General features: G+C 26.6%; 1 protein-coding gene across 4 annotated transcripts in view; it reads left to right on the top strand.

Annotated features, from left to right (window-relative positions):
- Nucleotides 1-21,286, top strand: part of LOC114131219 (neuropeptides capa receptor) — a 113,936-nt gene that overhangs the window by 50,493 nt on the left and 42,157 nt on the right. The window contains exon 1 of one of the 4 annotated variants that reach the window (XM_050200913.1): nt 12,729-13,018. The exons of the other annotated variants lie outside the window; for them this stretch is intronic. Coding sequence (XP_050056870.1) covers nt 12,952-13,018 — 67 coding nt within the window. The 5' untranslated portion in view covers nt 12,729-12,951. Of the gene's footprint in view, nt 1-12,728; nt 13,019-21,286 lie in introns of those variants that run through there. 4 annotated transcript variants of the gene reach the window in all.

Here is a 21,286-nt window from a genome sequence, read left to right as displayed (position 1 = left end):
ACATATCATAATTATTGTATAGACGCATAAATACAATATATAAATGACTGTCAAGTTGTCATGCGCAAATAAATGTTAATTTCAATACACGTCTTATACCACTGATGAAAAGGACGATTTACACTTTAAGATCACATAGGAACTCGCAAGTTTTTGTGACAATGGGGTACAAGACATCTGACTTATCCGTGTGCCGTCAGAGACAAGGGGTCACGACCCAATGAAATTCTCTGCCACCAAGGATAAAGCTAGGTCTTTAAAAATGCAGAGACCTTTGGTGCGGCCGCCTGCGACTCTGGCCGGCATGACCGCGTTGTCCTTCTCACCATTGTATGCGCACCGGGCACATTAATAACATATTTTGACACCAGATCCTGCGAACGAGACTACTTGGTGTCTTCATGAACTAACTATAAGTTAGAGTTGTGTTCGTTTGTGTTCAGAGAGTTTTTTATTTCTGTCACCTTAGTATATCGCTGCTTAACATACATACATTACCACTGAAAGTCAGGTAAGGTGCACATGATATTAATATACCTTATTGTACTATTTGAATATATATATATATATATATTCTATAAACGGTGTACTTGATCTAGGTGTACTTAAATACATGACCTCGAGAACTCTCCAACGATCAGTGGAAAAGTAATAGCGTAAATTTAATATTTATATCTGGTCGGTGATCATATTATTCTCCAGCACTTTTGAGGGTAGGAAAGAGCCCCTCGTATCTGACTTTCATACAAAGCTTATGCCCCTTGTGTACGCCATATTAAATGTTTTACCGTAGTTTTATTTTCACGTTATTATAGTATGTATGTGTACCACTATGTATGAATGTATGTTTAGTGTATACCTACGAAGGGTTTGCTATTAAGAACGGTCTAAGACAAGATTACAGAGTGAAAATCCAAATTCACACTTTCCCTCCTAATTTCAGACGACTCTCACACGCCTTGGACCACCTCCTCCACTCCTACAGCTACTATCGATTTGAACTCTCTGCTGAATTCATTAACAACGGTCGTATAATATAATACATATTATATAAACGGTCTCCAGTGAATTGCAGCCATTGTTTATCATCGTTTACATATAATACAATATAGTATATATACACAAACCGACCAATGAACTATGATGTAGAATTTACATTCACGCACACACCATACACAATAATTCTTGTTGTTAATACTTACATGTATACGCGTATATGCGCCGCACTCTATCGAATTGATTATACACGAATACATACTAAATCATATTATCGTGGTATGTGTATTGCGTTTTCGTTAATTATCATCGATGCATAATAAGCACGTGTAATAACTGTAATAAATTTAACATTATTTGTATTGAAACGTTTTTAGAAACCGAATCATGAATATTTAAAATCCACACTTTATTGAACACGCTAAAGTCATCTCCAAAGTATAGGTATGTTACGAATTTGTAATTAGAAATTGTAAATAGGACTTTCCATTTTTATTTAAAAATCGTAGTGATAAAAACTGCAATAGTTATGAGTTATACCTCAGCATTCATTACTAATTATTATTATTATTATTAGTTACAAAACCGTCGATAATATTGAACATAATAAATTAATGAGCCCACAGCAGCGGTAACGGGACGAAAACAAAACGATGTATACGCGTGTTCATGCTGAACGTTACGGTCAAACGAAGCTCCGATAGTTATTGTTTAATTAATCATTTATTAAAAAAAAAAAAAACTGTCATTGAATTTGAAAGGATGTATTCTTGTAAATCTGAAGAAACCAAATCTTTAATATAGCATTTATGAGTTATTAGTTCTACTAAACTTTTATATGCAACTGCATAATCATATAATGACAGCTAAGGTATTATACATTTTAGTTGGATTACTAAATTCATTTAAAACGTCTATCGCATTTTAAATACCCTGTGAAACGTAAATTATATTGCGAAACATTGCCAGAGCCCATAGGAAATAATATTTAATATATAATATTGTTCCAATTTATACCAAATGTATTGCAATGATATCGATTAAGTGAAGTGGTATACCGTGTGCGTATCAATAAAACCCATAAATCGAAAACCGCCACAACAGTCAGCTTGTTGTGTCCTAAACGTATAAATTATGTATTATATAATTATAAATTATATAGTACTCGGCCACTTGCTATCTATAATAATATGCTATAGAATGATTATGATAATCATATCATTATATTATTATTCGTTGTGCGCTGTGGCGATTAATTATTATAATATATGACGTATTAAACCTGCTATTTCGAAAAGACACACCTACATACAGACATATTTGGGCGTAATAAATCTAACAGAGGCGGAGACGTTTTATTTCCTCTTCGGCGACATTTGCTGGTTTTTATTTTTTGTACACGGCATCGTATATGAACAATAATATATTTTATATAATAAACACACAACTTAAACGACCACTTTAGTATATGGATCATACTCTGACCAACCGCAACCTCTTCGAAACGGTTCATCAATAGAATTACAAAAATAGTATATACATTAAACTAAATAGATTAATACTTATATTCAATTTTATTTATTTTTTGGATCCTACGAGTAACAAAAAATACGTGAAAATTGTATATAATATAAAGGTATTATACTTTATATAGTTTTTCTTCGAATTTTTTGAGTTATCATTATAATTGCGCAGGAGTGGTCCCAAACTTTCATATAGCCGACCTAACCATAAATCAGAAAACTTGCGGAGATGCAATACTATTCCAAAGAAACAATTTTCAAAACAATTCAACAATTTAAGATATCAATTGATACGTCTTGCGCAAAAGAAATGAAAACCGATCATTCTCCAAAATATAATCATTGTAAAATAACTTTTTGAAAATAAGAGCATAAAAAGTCCAAAATTAAAACAACAGAAATCAATAGAAATTGGCAAGTATTAAATTATCGCCACATATATGTCAATATACTTTGTATATTATAATATTGTATCATATATTTTTTGAAAATGTATTTATAATATTATAATATGTTATGTGGGAGGACGAGCAAAACTTTTGAGAGTATACTTTACCTTTATAATGAACCTTTGCCATATACTCCTGCTGAAAGGGCTTTTGAAAAAAATAAAGCGTTATCATGGCATTCATAGCCATGCATCATGGTTTAAAATAAACAGGTTTCAAAATACAACTGTTATAATTGATACTCTAGTTTGACAGTCTTTTGAAATCAGTGAGAATAATATCTAGTGTCCGTGTGAAAATATATGGTGATATTTAGAGTTATTTATATTTTTCCGTGAGGATACTTGAATTTTTCCATGCAATCTAACTTACCCACAAATCACGGCTCACGAATCATATTTTAAATTTATTAATTTAAAGTTTCAAAAATTTTTTGGTGTTATTTACCTGAATATATTTGGCAAGTATTATGACCTTTATTTATTCTAACATAAACTATAATTGAAATTATCAACACATATACCTAAGTTTATAAATAGTATAAATATATATAATATATTATTTACATTTACAGTATACTCATTGTATACTTATGAATATATTTTTATTTGCAATAAATTTAAAACGTCATGCCCATTTTACTTACATAGGAATTTCAGAACAAAATTAACACCGTTTGTTTGTGCTTTTTTGTACTGGTTTATTCTTTATTAATCTCTTCGTCTGTGATCAATCTCGTCTCAAGTTATTCAATTTTTAATGTGGATGAAAGCCGTGAACTTAAAACTGAAATCCAAGAAAAGTTTTAAAAAAAAACATTTTTATTATTTTTTTCATCTTGACAAACATTAATTCTTTGAATATATATACATGTATTATATAATAAATACGATATTCCACCGTTATTAATTTTATTTCAACCTCGCGGCGTTATATTATTGGATTATTATATGGGTTATATTTAGATATTTCTACCATATTTTCAGCACATATTTAACAATGTTAAGATAATATTATAATCCACATTTATGCAATTTTAAATTCTATAAAATCTCAGCCCTACTGATAAGTGATTACACAGGAAAATGAAAAACACTATACGACTGCATAATGACTGCATAATGACCTTCGTAATTACTTTATTAAAACGCGATAGAATCATAATAAAATAAATGGTATTTTATGTTAAATTGACATATACCTACAAACCTGCAGCCTTTAAACGTACTCGAATACTACTCTCGTGTTATATAATAATAAATACTAAATTATACACGTCCATACTAGCATATAAAAGGCAACATCCATATTATACGACATATAAGCATTCAAGTGTGTAGCGCAGGTATGTATAACAGTATATTTACCCGCAGATAAGAATAACAGGACGAGGTGAACTACACTGGATTTATTTGATTTTATTCGATACACCTATACATGAAAACTAACGCAATGACTTGAATATTTTATTCATAAGACGTTAGAAACGAGTCTTCGAGTGCAATGTTTGGTGATTAAATAAATAATTAAACGTTTTTGACTTCAGTGATGTACGTGATACACGCGCTATTTATACACAGTTTAAGTAACGTTCGAGCACCACCTATATGATTAACTTTTTTGGAAGAAACGTTTGGTCTCATGTGTTGCTTTACTTATGTAGTGTTGATTTATGATAGATTGGAAAATCATCAGATTTCCCGATAGACTTTTTTGATTCAATGCTGTTTTGGAATTGGTATAGAGGAAAGAAATTGTAAGGAAAATACATACATTATTCACACGGGATTAAATCAAAATTTGGTGAGTAAAGATGCAAAAATATTTTTTAGCCAAAAAAAAATAAATGATTAATAAAAATAAGGTGAAAAACACAAATCGTTACACACAAGAATAAATTATACACAACAAAAAACATACAGCTTCATTAATCAATTATATTAACTTAACTACGATACCTTATAATATAACAAATTTAAAAATAAATAATTGTGGTCATGAATTCAGTTTTATTGCAAAGCAATTTTTGGAATAATTTGTTTTTTTTTTTTAATATATAAAATATTTTACATTTTTCAAATCTGATTTATTAAAAAAAAATTCAATTGTTGGCAGTCTTAAGTATATTTCCGGGTTAGATTAAAAGATCCATACAGTCATTGATTAACATGATACTGTGATATTAAAATTATATTAATGACCATTGTTTAAATGCAGATCGCGATTTCAGTAATGGTAACTGCATCTACGCAGCTACTTAAAAGAGGAAAATTATTCTGGAACTACGGAAAGATTAACTATTATATTTTCAAACTTTATTTTAATTATTTATCTTAAATAAGGTATTTTTTATTTATAAATTTATTTATTTTTATTTTGAATTCATGCTATATGAATATTACAATTATATGCGTTTTAAAAATTAAGTATTTACAATGTTGCTTTCTGTTACAACTGTCGGAGTAGTTAAAGAAAACTCAACAGATACAAGTGAAATACATCATTATAATGGTTCATTAATAAATGCTTTTATGTGTACTTACGTTCAACGCTGTATATTAAACACAAATCGAGGTCGGGTTGGAGAGGTCATTCTCAAAGCGTAAATTGATATTATGTAACGTACGCGTGTAGGTATTATAACGAGGATTTTCAAAACAATTAAAAGGCCATCGTGGAAAATGAGTAATAAAACGATTATAGTAAATTTAATTAAATTCAAAAACAATGCGAACAAAGAATTTTTTAGAGTTGACTTTTCGTATAAAAAACCTTATTATAGACGCGAACAAAATATGCACAACTGCTGTATTTATAAATGTTGAATGCTATATATTTCTCCAATTCTCGTATATCTCATTCCATTCTTTGCCCCTCATGGTCATTTATTTATTTTGCATTTTTTTTTTCATCCCAAAAACGTTTGATTTATTGTTGAACAAACAATAATTTAAGTCAATTTTTCAAAATGATTAGTATAATGATTGTCAAAATAAAAACCACTACCTATATATTTATGAATTATGTATATATAATAGTCTGTTCTCAAATCTATTGTGAATAATTTAATGTCAGACGTACCTGCCGTTTTTAAGAAAACATTTGGATTTCATGTAAAGTATAATATATGATGATTACAAAATGTACATTCAACAAAATAACAATTATTTTATCAAACCTATTATTGTATAAATATCTATTAAATAAAACAATAAATTGTGATAACGAAAATAGTGATTTACATTTTATTGTAATAAATGAAAATCATAAATAGTTATTATAAATTAAATCATTAATATTGGAAATTTCATTATATTCATAATAACGAATATCATAATTATGTATATATATAAATTATTACATATTCATAATTAGTAAATATTCACATGAATAGAAAAAAATCAATGTTTTGTATCTTTAGACAAAATATATTATTGTTAGTTGAACGCAAAAGCTGTAATGAAAACATTTAAAATGAGAAAATGAAAGGATGCATTTGTTTTTAACAAAATCTTAACCCGTTTTGGGTAAACCAAGCTTTGTATAATTCAATTTTTGAGTGCAATGATTTATCATTGTTTTTAAATTTTAAGACAACTACTATAGTAACCCGCCCATATCATGTATCACTATAACTTTATCGTTACTTGCATTTTATATTACCGTAAAAACTTTTTTTAGGTAGAGTTCTGCAGCTTATAAATATATTTCATACAAATATATATATATGTATATAATGTCACCCTTAATAATTTAACTTCAAAACATATATTAGTATTTAGTATAGGTACTCCTTTATAGTTTTAGTTGATAATAAGAAAAAAATGTTGGAAAAACTGTAAAACGTGATGATAACTCATCTATGTGCCATACTACAGTTGATTTTAGTTTTTAGAATTTTACATTTTATTTTTAAGTAGACATAAAAACAAAATACACACAACCTATTTATCATAGTGATAAAAGTTTTAATTTTTTTTTTAATTTAATTAATTTTTATTTTTTATGTATGGTATAGCAAATATTTAAATTCTTATTTTATAAATTACCACTTATTATAGTGATAGTAGTTTATTATTACACTGAAAACTTAATGAACTATTACCTATAATACAATATGTCTAGAAAACTGTTTTTTTCTAGTGGCTATTCTCTCATTTTCATTACACCAAAATAACTATGGCTTGTAACATAAAAGCAGAAATAATATATGTATATAATAAATATATATATTTATCTCAGTCTACATCCTGTTATTGGGTCATTCGTCCATCGTAAAAAAATACTTGATACAATAAGTATAAAATTGTTTATTGGGTTGAAAACAATTGCTTTTAATCCAATTGGCAATTGATGTCGTATTTATACTATTGTTTGTATCGCTAGATATGATTATAAATAATGCACCATTTAATATTATAATCGTATTGTACAATCTGAAAAACAGTTTGAGTAAATTTAAATTTATCCATTTGTCATGTATTATTTACATATTATTTGCCAGCTATATTATAATGTTTCATTGTACGTACATACTTAATATACAAAACTAAAAATTGAGTCATTCGATACTTAAAAAATCTAGGATGTTTTTTTGACTTCCACTAAATATGTTTCCTTATAAACTAATTTTCGTGTACGAGATGTTAAAAGTCCAAATTCACAACAAATCACAGTTTGACAACAACCATTATCTTCGTTATTTGTTTGAAGAGTATTCATCGTTATTAAGATGGACATTCAAATCACTGAACAAACAATATAAATAAGGTAAGGACGATAGCAATCTCAAAATGCAACAACTATAAAATATATAACAATAACAATCTTTGACGGGGTTTTATAAATGAACAATAAAGTTAAGGTTGCCAAGCAAAATTAATAAACATATATAACATTATATAGCAATATAGATACATGGTACATAAACATGATTAAAATGTTTGTACAGCTTATACAATTAAATCTATAAAGTATTTAGTATTTAGTATTAACTGCAATATGAACACGATTCTACCTAATGCACTTGTATTGAAATTCATTTTCAAGGAAACTAAGAAGCATTAATTGATTAATACATACATTTTGTGAAATTCTTAAAACTTTCAAGTCGCACATAATTCATAAAACGTGTGTTATTAAATAACAACTCATCATTTTATGACAACATTTTTTTTAAGTTAATTTAACATTAAACATTTGGTTCTAAATTTAAGATTAATTGATGTATTACACATTTTATTTCTGTAGCCAATTTTTCTGCATATTATATAGTTAAAACAAACGGATTAACACCAATAATATAATATCAAATAAACCGATTGAATCAAACTTCCTATAGTAATATAATAACATTTTTAGACGCGTCACTAAACCTTCTACATAATAACAAAATATTTCAATATTATTGTATTATAAATTAAAATAATATAATATATTTTCTTATCGCGACGCTTTACATATTTTACGTATAAAATATCACAGGTTATTCAATTACAATTAAATATTTAATAATATTATATAACTCTATATAATACTTTTGGAAAAAATAAGGTTTTTCTATTAATACTTGTTGTTCCTTGCATAATATGTAATGTACGTATATGCGTGGGGTTTAATCCGGTGTTAATAATAAAAATAATATAGTCTCTAAATGAATTTTACGACTCGACCCATCGCATGTGCACATTAATAATTCATAATCCGCACATAATTTACGTGTTTGGTATGCTGTAATTGAACAGTAGACGGATATATTTTACACCATGACATATCGAAATTCAAAAGTCGAACCTGCAATGAATCTAGGCTATTTGATTGTTAGCTGTAATAAATTGTCAACACTCTCGAGACTTCTAGAACAAACAAAACTAAAATCAAAATAATTTCAAATGAACTTGCGAAAATGCAACAACGTATTTATTTAGTATATACTTATATAATATATTCAGTGGGGTCCATTATCTTCATAAAAATTAAATTAAATAAAAAATAAATACATGAGCTAAATATATGAGTTTTTAACACTTATCGCATATAAAAAATGTACTATATTTTAGAAAACACTCAATGTATATTCTCGAAATACATCACAAAAACAAAATAATTAAAATAAATGCACTTCACAATATATTAAAATATATTGTAGTAACTAATTATAATATTTATACACATTAGGTATATTATTATTATCGTACAAAATGTCCGTTGAATTTTTCAAATGTCATTATATTATTATCGTGTATAGTCAAATCATAGAATTCGTAACCGTGCCAGATAGATATATGTATTTTTACAAAATTACATATTATATAAATATTACATACTATAAACATTATATTTTATACGTTAAAAAGGAATGACTCCCGCAGCCTACACTTCACATCATCACATGATAATGATATATTAGGTACTTATTTTGAGTAAAATATTGTTCTAGTATTATCGTTGTATACTGATATAATAGAGCGTAGAAATAATGTATCCATACTAAGTTCAAATATGATAATATTATGGAAGACCGTTTTTTTTTTTACATTCAGAATAATATTACAATATGAAAACGATTTGATAGCGTAAATAATTACTATGTGTATATATAAATATTTTAAATATATATTAGGATGACCCATAATCGTGTACTATTTTCATGAGAATTACACAAGAAACTATTACTTATTATTTTTACATCCACTCGCATATTAATTTTGGTAAATGAATCAGTTAACTCAAAAACAGGAAACTAACATTTGTAGATTACAGCGACCCATTGCAAAGTTTAAAGTGATTCTAATTCAAAATATGGATTTTTGTTCAAAAACTTTGAGTTAATTAGTTAACACGATTAGGTACCTATATAATGCGCATGTACGATTTGAGCTTGTAGAAAATTACGGTGGAAAATTATCTTAAACACCGCTAAAATTAATCGCGTACAAAATCGATACAAATAAACAATATAATTATATAGATTACACATGACATCAAAGCTAAAGATAATACATACGGTCGCTAAATACATACTATAAATATTAAGTATACTCGTAAATGTAATTATCACTAATGAATACGATTAGAAGACAGTTGTTAATAACGACCGAACGGCGTGGAAAATATTTCAAACTTTCGTCCTAATCTTGGATTATCTCCAGTTCAATAAATAATTGCAAACCATTATAAATTAAAACGTTTGCTATATTTTTAAGTATAATAATATTATAGTGATATATTGTTATAATATTTACTAATCGATTTGGAGGAAGAATAAAAAAACACGACGAACAGTAAAAGTAATTATGATTAATATGAGATGATGAAGTGTGGGACGCAATAATTAATATGATTATGATTTTACAAAATAACGATCGCGACAACGATAAATAGAGAACGTAAAACGAGACTTGAACGCTTATTACATAGTAGTTTAGCATTATTAATTACGACGTATAAAAATAATATATTGCGTGGTTGGCGAAGGACATAGGGCAAGTTGAACATTTGTTCAGATTGGGAGTCGCGTTTCTAAGAAAAACTCTAATCAATTTTTTATTTTAAGTCGTAAAATTAAAATAACTCATCTCATAATATTAAATAATAAAATAACTCGTATCAAAAATCGGGACATTTTGGAATGTAATAAATAATAATTATTCTTCAACGGAGCATTCTCGTGTAACAGTGTACCTCTTTTGCCTATATATCGCGCCGTGTTAATTATTACGTGAAGTAAAATGTATAAAAGGTGGAATAAAGAATTACATGGACGATTGTAAATACATTTAAATCACTTAATTTAAGTAATTATTTATTGTTATAAAAATTACATTATTTAATTATAAAATACTTCTACACAAATTGTTATGATTTGGACTACTAAGGAAGATATATTGGATGTCAAATCCATGAACAGCAAATTTGCATGATTTTGGAGTCAATTTTTGAATATTTTGTATAGTGATATTGTAATTTCTCTTCTTTTTTCAAAACATTGAAGTCCAGATAGATTTTAATAACATAATAGTACACAACAGAAGCTTTAAAATGAATTTATTTTTTATGTATAATATTTATGAACAATGGATGAAGAAGTTTGCCACTGATTTAATAAAATATTTTTTTTTTACTATTATTAATTATACTTAATTGTGTCAGAATATTGTTACAAATGTGCATACCTAAATATTAAATGTTATCAATAATATTACATTAAAGCTTAACAATTATTAGTTGTATGATAATGATATAATATAAGGTAATAATATTTTGAGAGTGTGAAAACGTGATAAACTAAAATTAGTATATTGTTAATAGTGAGTGGTTATTGAATGATTCCATTTATAATAAATGTTACAATAAGTGGAAAGGAGTTTAGTGTAGCGTAGACTTGAGTTTGTTGAACAATCTTATGATAATTTTAATGGTTGGTCGACTGATGGTAGAACACAATTACAGTCTGTAATTGAAGGGTATGGTGGTTTTTGATTTAAGTCTAAGCTGGGAAAATCGTTGTTCTGAGGCGTGTTTGGTATTTCTAATGATGAAGTGAATGATTTTTGATTTTATAGGCTTTAGGTTTAGTACGTTTTAAGATATTTTTGTATATTTGACATCCTTTATTGTTAGTTGTATGATTTTCGGCAATTTGAATAAAAATGTTGTTTTGTACTTTCACTATTAAAACTTTGAAACAATTTAGAAACATGAAAAATTTTGAAGTGGTTTCTGATAGCAAAAAAGTTGGTACTTTTGGAAAAAAAATAAACAAAACTTAAAATCAAGGAAAAACTAGAATTTATACGCAAAAACAGTATTAGACAAAATCAATTTTGTTTATTGGCGAAACACTAAAACAAATAACTATACATACCTCGTCTTATTTGAACCAAATATTTAAATGATTACGTATTAAATTTACACAATAACATTTTCTCATTTTCTAAATATTTTGATACTTTTTGAGTTTTTTTTGTTTTTAATTTTGATAAAAAATTATTTACTGGGTAAAAATACTTAACAGTTTAATAAATAATGCTCGTAAGTTGTTCATATGCTAATTAAAACATTTTGAAAATAAATACCTAGTCACAATATCTTATATCTTTTTGTAAAAGATCAATTTTAACACATTGCAAAAAATATCGACAATTTTCAAATTATTTTATAGTTAGAAATTCTTGAAAAAATGTTTTTCTAAATCTAAATTTAGAAAATTGAATACGTCATGATCTATCATTAATTTTTCTACTTATAGCAAAAATAAAAAGTTAACCAGAAAATCACTTATTTTAATACCGTTTAAAGTTCAAATGTGTACGATAGTTCACATTCAATTGTAAAATAATTCATTCTTCTCAAACGGCTTTTTGTATTTTGTTGAAATTCAAATATGAATAACCGAAATAACTGCAAATACTTGGATTTTCACCGAATTCTTATGTTATCATTTTTTACACATGAAATAATTATCTAAATATTTTGACACGGTTGGAACTATTCATAGATAATATTTTAAATCTGTTGTCTATAAATGACAATTTAAAATATTATTCACTATGTCAAAATTATTGAAAGATCAACACAAGATTTCATATCAGTAAATTTATCTTTATCTTTTTATGTATAATAGGTATACTATACGATATATATTATTATTTAATACTATTGCTGTTATCAAATATGTTATCAATTAATTATTATAATTTAATTGGTCACCGATAAGATCGACCGTGGTATCGATAACACGGTAGTGCCTCTACCACTCTCCAGTGCATATTCTTTGCCATCAGTCAGCCGATCGGTGTTGTTGTCGACGCGTAGTTTTTGTCGTTCCGAGTATTCCGACGCCATATTATGCAATTAACGGATTGTATTATACATTATTATTAAATACGGTGAGTAATAGTTTAATTTAGTTCGGATTTATTTTATTACAAGCGGTGTGTTATAATTCGACGTGTTTGTGGATTCATATTATCATCTTATACATGCTGTGTACAACTCATATACTAAACGTTGATTCAAATTGGCGCGTTTTTTTCTACTTCGGATCAGGTTAGATTCACATATTATTTGTTTTACATTAAATGCCTTATTACGATGTTAAATAATTAACTGTATTAGCTTTTAAGAATATATAGAGTGGGTCGACCCGTTAAGAACTATCGTAATTTGTCTATTATGCATACATATATATTTAAAGAATACAGTCCATTACTAAAACATTTTATTTCATGGTTGTTTGTTGGTGAATTCCAACACCTACCTACGTCCCTACTTGGGTTAGGTTAGTTACCATACGTTAGACAAAGTATAATATATCCTTTATATACACACGTACGGATATACGCGTCTACAACTATACATTTTAAGTTCAATTTTGAATTTTTCAAAATTACAAAATAATTATAAAATCTTCCATTTTTATAAATTAAGTTTGAAAATTTAATACAATGTTCCTCATTGACACACTCGATATTATATACTATAAAGCAAATCTGTACCCATTTGTTCTTCTTTTATGTATCGAAGTACACCAAAAAATATCGTCCTTTAAAATAAGATACTAAATTTTATATTTTCATTAATGAAATGTGAAAATTAAAATATTAAAACGCTGATAAATAGTAAAAATTATATTTTTAGAAATTTTTACTTTTTAGTAATTCAGTTATGTAATTAAAATATTTAACTTAATTGTTTTTGAAATATAAGATGTCTACCTTAATTATAGATTATAGAAATTATAAATTATATTTATAAACCACGCGATATTGTTTAAAATATAACGAAAGATAGTATTTAAAAAATATTTTTAAAAAACCAGTGAACTAAGCTTAGTATTTTGATTCGAATGCACTACTATCATCACTATTAATGAATAATTTCTACTTAAATTCAACGATAAATCATTGCATGATTTGAAAAAACGATCTTAGTAAAAACGACGTGTCAGGTGGATCGATTTATACTTCGAAAACGATAGTTTATATTGTATGGTATTGGTAATCAAATTATAGAGATTTTATATTTCAGTAGATTGAGCTAAGTTTCAGTAAATAAAAAGATAAATTGTAGATTTGAAAACAGTATCGTAGATAGTCTTTATTTCGACTCTGCAAACAAAACAATATTTTTTCGATCTTCGTTACTTCACATCACAAAATATTTGATTATAATTCAGCTGGTTTATTTATTTATTTGAGTTAAATACGATCTTGGCTCAAAATGCAGTAGCAGATATAGAACATGGGTTCAGTAAAAATGAGACGTAACTAGGTAACTATATCACAATAACAATGAAGGCTGAGAGTTAAATAGACAAATTAATAGGTCTCATTGGATTATTCTGATTTTTTTAGGTGATTCGTTTTAAGTTACAAAAAATCTGAAACTTAATTTGGGTAAAAAAGCTTTGCTCTTAAATTTTTTGTTACATCTAATTATTTTGAAGATTACTGAGTATTTTTAATTTTAACTTATTTAAAGTACAAACTAGATCTAATTTTCTATCCAAAACCACCCTCAAATTTTTTTGAAATCAAAGCATATTTTCAACTACTGATGGTGCTATAGACACAAAAAAAACAAACTATAGTAAAATCAACTAAATTATATTAGTTTAATATTGGATTAACTATTTTTCACTGTATACATACTACATAGACAATGATAGTATATATCAAAGTGCGAATAACAAATAAAAATAAACAAAAATAAATTCACTTATAAGTTATATTACTTATATACATTGTCTAAATAATAATCCTTCCCACCAATGTATTTTAAATTACAAAACAATCTTAATAAACAAATTGGTCAAATATTTAGAAGTTCATTTTGATAACAGATCAATTGGGTTATTGGTTAATCGCGTAAAATTTAAGAGAATATATTTAAACCTAAGACAACATAAACTAAGGCAGCTATTTCATTAAAAGATCTCTCTAGTAAGCAAAATCCTAATTTATAAAATAATTAATTCGTCTTTCAATAACTTAAAATTATTCCAATAATTCAAATACAAACACCTTCTATTCATAGGTAACGTTTCCTGGTATATTATGTTAATAACCACACGCTAAACTATGTCTTAACAATCAAACATTACCCATACACTCACATCCCACTACTATAAACAATTTCATAAATCTCTACAGTTGCTCAAACCCTCATGTTTCCTATCTTGCTTCTTACACATAATCAGTCAATCATCCTCATCTAGAAATAAATTTGTCACGTAATCTATTTACGATGTGATTAAAAAAAAAATCAAATTGAAATCAAACCAATAATTCCATTTAAAGTCACTGAATGATACGCTACCTTCGTCCTTGATTCGTGTACCAATTTTTGAAATAATTATTTGAACGACACATTAGCTAATTGTACTAATAATAATATTCTTTAATACGGTGAAAAAAATAATTCAATAACAAAAAAATACAAATGTACAAATATAATATACCGATATACATAATAATGTATTACAGATTGTAAATATTTTCTACTTTCATAAAAAAAATCATAAGTATACGTTTAACGAAATCGTTGGTAGTTTATTACTTACGCGTGCGGATGAATGGAAAAATGCCGTTTTCTAATAAAATAAATGTCATCGCCATTCGATCGTTTTGCTGCACGGCGGTAGTGGTTTAATTTCGCCGGATATTTATCGCCGTCGTTGACGTCACATGCGCACAAACGATCGATGCATATATATTATATATAATATATAACAGAGCGTAATATATATTTCGTTGTACGGACGCTACGCTGATGACGCTAATACCGCGAGACCTTCTTCACACGTCACGGACTACGTGTTACTGCTGCTGAGTATGCTGAGTACGTTATATATATTATGTACAATGTACATGTAGTATTATATACAATATAGATATACATACACGTTTACATATATATGTATAAATAGTTCGTACATTACGTTGCGTCGGAACCGAATTTATAGCCATCGCATCCGTTGCTGTAGCTGCAAGACGAGTCGAAATACGACTATCTAGAATTCTAGACACTAATATATATACACCCACCACCAAGCCAATAAATCGCGAGAATTGTGTGTATTGTGTATAACTATGCCGAAAAATAATACACTAAAATAATCATTTTGAAAGTCGATGTATGTATAATTATTATAACCGTTATTGACCGCCTAATACAAATTATAAATAAATATGTGTACTTACCTCTATATAATAATCGTTGACAACGGTGTACCACGTTAGAAAAGTTTGTTGGTAAATATGAAAACATAAGTTTAATTTTTATCAACAAGTTCCCTTATTCCCTTCAATGAAACTCCCGAAGAAAGGATGGTCTTCCAAGGACCTACTGAAAATACAGGATTTGTCTCCTGGGCACACCATATGAATTATTCCGAAATATAATTAGTTATTTACCTATTTCATATTCCCTATAGTTTATTACTAGAGTACCTATCTACATAAATATTTTGCTGAATATTATAAAACCATTTAGTAATGAGTTCATACAGTTTATAAAAAAAAAACTGTTATCATGGCTATGTATGATGGGTATTTTTATTTTAATATATTATGTACATATGTAAATACGAAATAATACTCTAGTCTGCGAGAGATGTCATCTATCTTTAAACTATCCTGCCGTAGTAAATAGCTACATTGGTCTCGATTATTAGGTGTTACACAAGGATGAGTAAAAGAACCGATTTTCGTCAGACCATGACACTTTAGCTCTTTGGACAGAATATATAAAGAAAGGATATAAATATATATATATATATATCAGAAAAATTCGCTAAACTCAATATCTAAATATATTACACTATATTTTGTCAGTCAACTTTTTTTGTTTTAAAAACACATTTTTTTTTTACATAATTGAAAGTAAAATTGTGTAGCATGAAATTTACTATACTTTTCAAACAATTTTTCTCTGACAACTTTTTAATATTAATATTTTATTGCATACATTTTGTAATATAAAATTTTTTAAAAACTTAAATATTCTTGGATAGTGAACAAATACCGTCTAGTACGAATGTGCCATTCTCGCATTTCGTGCCGTCTACCGTTAATTTTAACCCTGTTGCTGCTTTGACCGTTTTATCAATTTTTTTCCTGCCCAATAGCGTTTGATACATCTTTCTAACTCCTGCAGGTATCAATTTTAGTTTTTGTCTATTTCGAGGTTTTTTTATGACTGTGAAAATGTTTTTGTGACATAAATACCTATCTCACAAACTTTTACTATAGAGTCACATAAAATACTCATATAAAATATATTGTAATATGCACATTGAAAACAATTCGAAAACATCCAGCGTATGGAAACCTTTGGTTGTTCTAAACTAACTTGTATAATAGACTGTGCGGTAATATCAACGACAATTTAATTTAATTCGAATTTTACATACAGTATAATATAGAATATAATGTAATATGTATCGTATAATAAGTATATTTTATATAATGTTGCAAGAACCGTGAGGAAATTTTGTTTCACACGTGAAATAAGAAATGATTCTATCGAGTGATTTTATAAGCATATATATTATACACGCATTTTTCTGAGGTTTGCAATCAGTATATATATTCATATATTATGTGTATATTTGAATCTCCGAGTTTTCGTTTATTTGAACATTTTAACTTGCGTATATATTATGTGCAATGTTTATTTTTCATTTCAAATACAAATTCAAAATAAAAGACTATTGAAAGGATACAACGTGACTACATTATATGAGTATCTCAGTGGTCGACTTCAATAAATTATAATATAATATTATAATATGTATATTTATGAATGAATTTAATTTTACATACCAGTAAACAATATTAACTATAGTATACGCATATTATATAAAGTATTTTTTTTAAATGTAAACAATCGTTTTCTTGAAAAGTGTTAACTTTTACATTTTAAGTAATTACTGTTCGCAGCATATACTTTGAATTTCATATTCTTGAAGCACAATACTTTTCTGAGAACTATAAGTATAAAAATACATTTTGTAACGAATATTAATTGTTACAATAGAATAGCCATTTGCCAATAATGTTAAAATATCATTATGAAAATAATGTCTATTACTATTAAATCAGTATTGTCTAGTTATTAACTCAAAAAATAAAGTTTTTTTCTTTTCTATTATTATTATTTGACCGAATATATTTATATATGTGTGTACCTATTATGAAACAATATTTTTGTATTTTTATTATATCAATATAAAAGTATTTTAAGTATTTGACATATATATATATATATAATCTTAAAATAGTGACACAAGGGTATCTCGCAAAATGTTTGTTCACAAGGTTAAGTTTACAACTACGATTTACAAGTAATTAACTACTCATTCTAAAAATATTAATAACTTTTGATAAAATAAGTATTTTCTTTAATAAAATTAACCCTGTACAATATTCAGATTCAACATATATACTAAGTATAGCTTAATACTAATTCCGATTTCCCTCATTTCCAAGTATATTTATAGGTAATATTTTCCAATAGTTTGAATGTTACTTATAGCATTTAAAGAGCTTCCCGCGATGATACAAACTATTTTTTTAAGCCACACATTTTTTTCTGAATTGCCAATCAGATAATTTTTTTGGAAAATGATGTTGTACATGCAACTAGTTTGTAATTCATATGAATAGTTTCAAAAATATAATAATATGTAGGTACCTACTAAGTCTAATAATTTTTAATAATAATTTTGAAAAAAATATAATTAATATTTAGTCCAGTAAATATTTTTATTATTATTATTATTATTATACTCAGAGAATTTTTATAGATTATAAAATTGTATTTGTATTACTTTAAAATTTTCAAATCATTACACGTATTTTTCAAGATGTTGTCATAAACTTTAACCTCAGTACATTAAGTTTGATAACTCAAATTAATCACTTTAGATGCATAGTTAATAAAGTATTTGTAAGTATGGTCCTTCAGTATACTAAAAAATTTCAAAAATCCATTGTTAAATAGAAATTGTATTAGTTAGGTTAGGCATGGTGAATTATTCAGTACAAGAATATAAAACATTGATCACGCCGCATGTGTATATGAAACGCGTAATTAAATACAATATAATTTACCAATCATCAATAATAACAATAATAATGTAAATCGTATAATGTTATTATTTTATAACGAAATTATATCGTCGAATCAATTATGTTTTGTATTTGAGCTATAGCATCTATTATATACGTGTATTTTTGTATTATCGTAATTCTGTTTAAAACTCAATGAACATAAATTGAATATGACAACTAGGTATACTAGGACATAAATTCAAACTAAACGGCAGGCACGAAGATAAAAATGTCACGAGATATATGGGCCAAACGAACTGTGAAGAAATTCATTTGGCACGAACGTTCGCTTTGTCAAATAGTTTCGGTAGAGTGTTGTACATACTATAGCTGGAGGCTAGTAAATCTAAAACAGAATGTTGCACAAATAGTATAGCTATTCCTACCTTTTAATATATACTACGTGAGTTTTAATGTCTCTATAAACGGTATATTCGGACTTGTCAAGTGTTTAAGACGTCATGATATGTAATTTGTCTCGTTGAGTATAATTTTTCAAGGGTTTTAAGAAATGAAAGAAAATAATATTAGGTAATTTGTTTTGTGAGTTCGTGAAATGGATAATTTTTCATTAATTTTTTATGAATCTTAGGTTAAAATAAATATAAAATATAAATTATATTGTCTTAATATAATATGTTATAATAGTTAAAGGCTCATAAATAATATACTATTGGTGAAAACAAGTTAAAAATATATTTTTCTTTTACTTAGGTAATAAAATAAAATTTATTTTCTTTAATACTGCTTTAAAATAGCTTCCTTTATATTGTGAAATTATAACACGCATATGGAAAGTACAAAAATTGACTTTTAAACCGATTATCTGACGTCAGAAAAAACGTACCCTGTATAAAATCATATATAATATAATACAAAAAAATATTTATAGTCATACGTGATATGTTGTTCCACCTTGGATGCCAATTGTCTCCGAATCGTTTCTTTTTTTCTATATGCACGCGAAGAAAAATATTATATTATAAACCTAATACCTACTTCTGGCAAAAAATATAACATTCCGAGCACGCGTATCATCTTGCAACGAGCCGCGTTATATAACTTTTACCAGGCAGAAGCTTTGTAATGGTATTCTTTTAAAACGTCAAATTTTATAAACAAAAAAAAATATCCACTTTTTCGTATCCGTCTTTCACGAGTTTTTTGTCTCTCCAGTTGTTTCATTTTGTCCAATTAACATTTTATATTTATTTTTTTGTAATTTTCGTATACATATATATATATATGGTTCATGCTATTATTAGGTACGTATCGGTAAATCCAAAGAGTAAAGAGTTTATAACTATAATATAAAAATCTGAATAAAAAATAATACAAATATTACTATATGTCTCATTAAGTACAATATTTCCAATCACTTCATCATACAATTTGTAAACAATCCTAAATCCTCTATAACATTTAAATGCGACGTATAATAATTGGTCACGGGTAAATACTAAATGATAAAGTCTATTGGTTCGTAATAAATAATCCAAAATTTTCAAAGCTTTATCCATTTATTATTAAAAATCCTAATATTTTATTTAAAACGTTCTTTTTAATGTCACCATTATGGTAAATATGTCTTTCAATTCTTGCGGATACGCATCATGTCCAAGAATTTGAACATTTCAATATTAACGTTTAACACAAAAAATGTTTGAAGATCTCTTTTCAGTTTTAAAAACTAAAGCATTACATATTAGGTAATATATTTTTGTCACGACACATATCTAAATATTTAGACTCGTCTGTTTATTCTTACTATAATTTTTATTTTTTTTTAATTCTTGTAGTGATACCTATCGCTATTCATCTTATATCTAAAACATTTTTCTTTATTCTATCGATCTTAAAATTTACAAAATAACTCTAATATTCATTGTTTATGATAATTATTTGACCAAACTTTTTTTAAAAACGTTTTTTTTCATATAGAGATATAAAAATATTGAAATGTTTATCATTAAATTAATATTATGTAGTCAGAATATGATTTCACCTGAGGAGCTAATATGATAATAATTTCTTGTTAAATTTTCAAGAACGAGGTGCAGCAATAAATTATCTTCAAAATAATAATATACTATATACTATTATACTCGTACTATAGTGTTGCCGGTATATCTTAAAAAAAAATTTGATTGGTATTAACCAGTGTATATTATATATAAAGTACTTTACACATAGAACTTTT

The sequence above is a fragment of the Aphis gossypii genome, chromosome 2 (assembly GCF_020184175.1).
Source record: "Aphis gossypii isolate Hap1 chromosome 2, ASM2018417v2, whole genome shotgun sequence".
Taxonomy (NCBI): Eukaryota; Metazoa; Arthropoda; class Insecta; order Hemiptera; family Aphididae; genus Aphis; species Aphis gossypii.
Note: the sequence above shows the minus strand (reverse complement) of the source record. Positions and strands in the feature narration are given on the sequence as shown.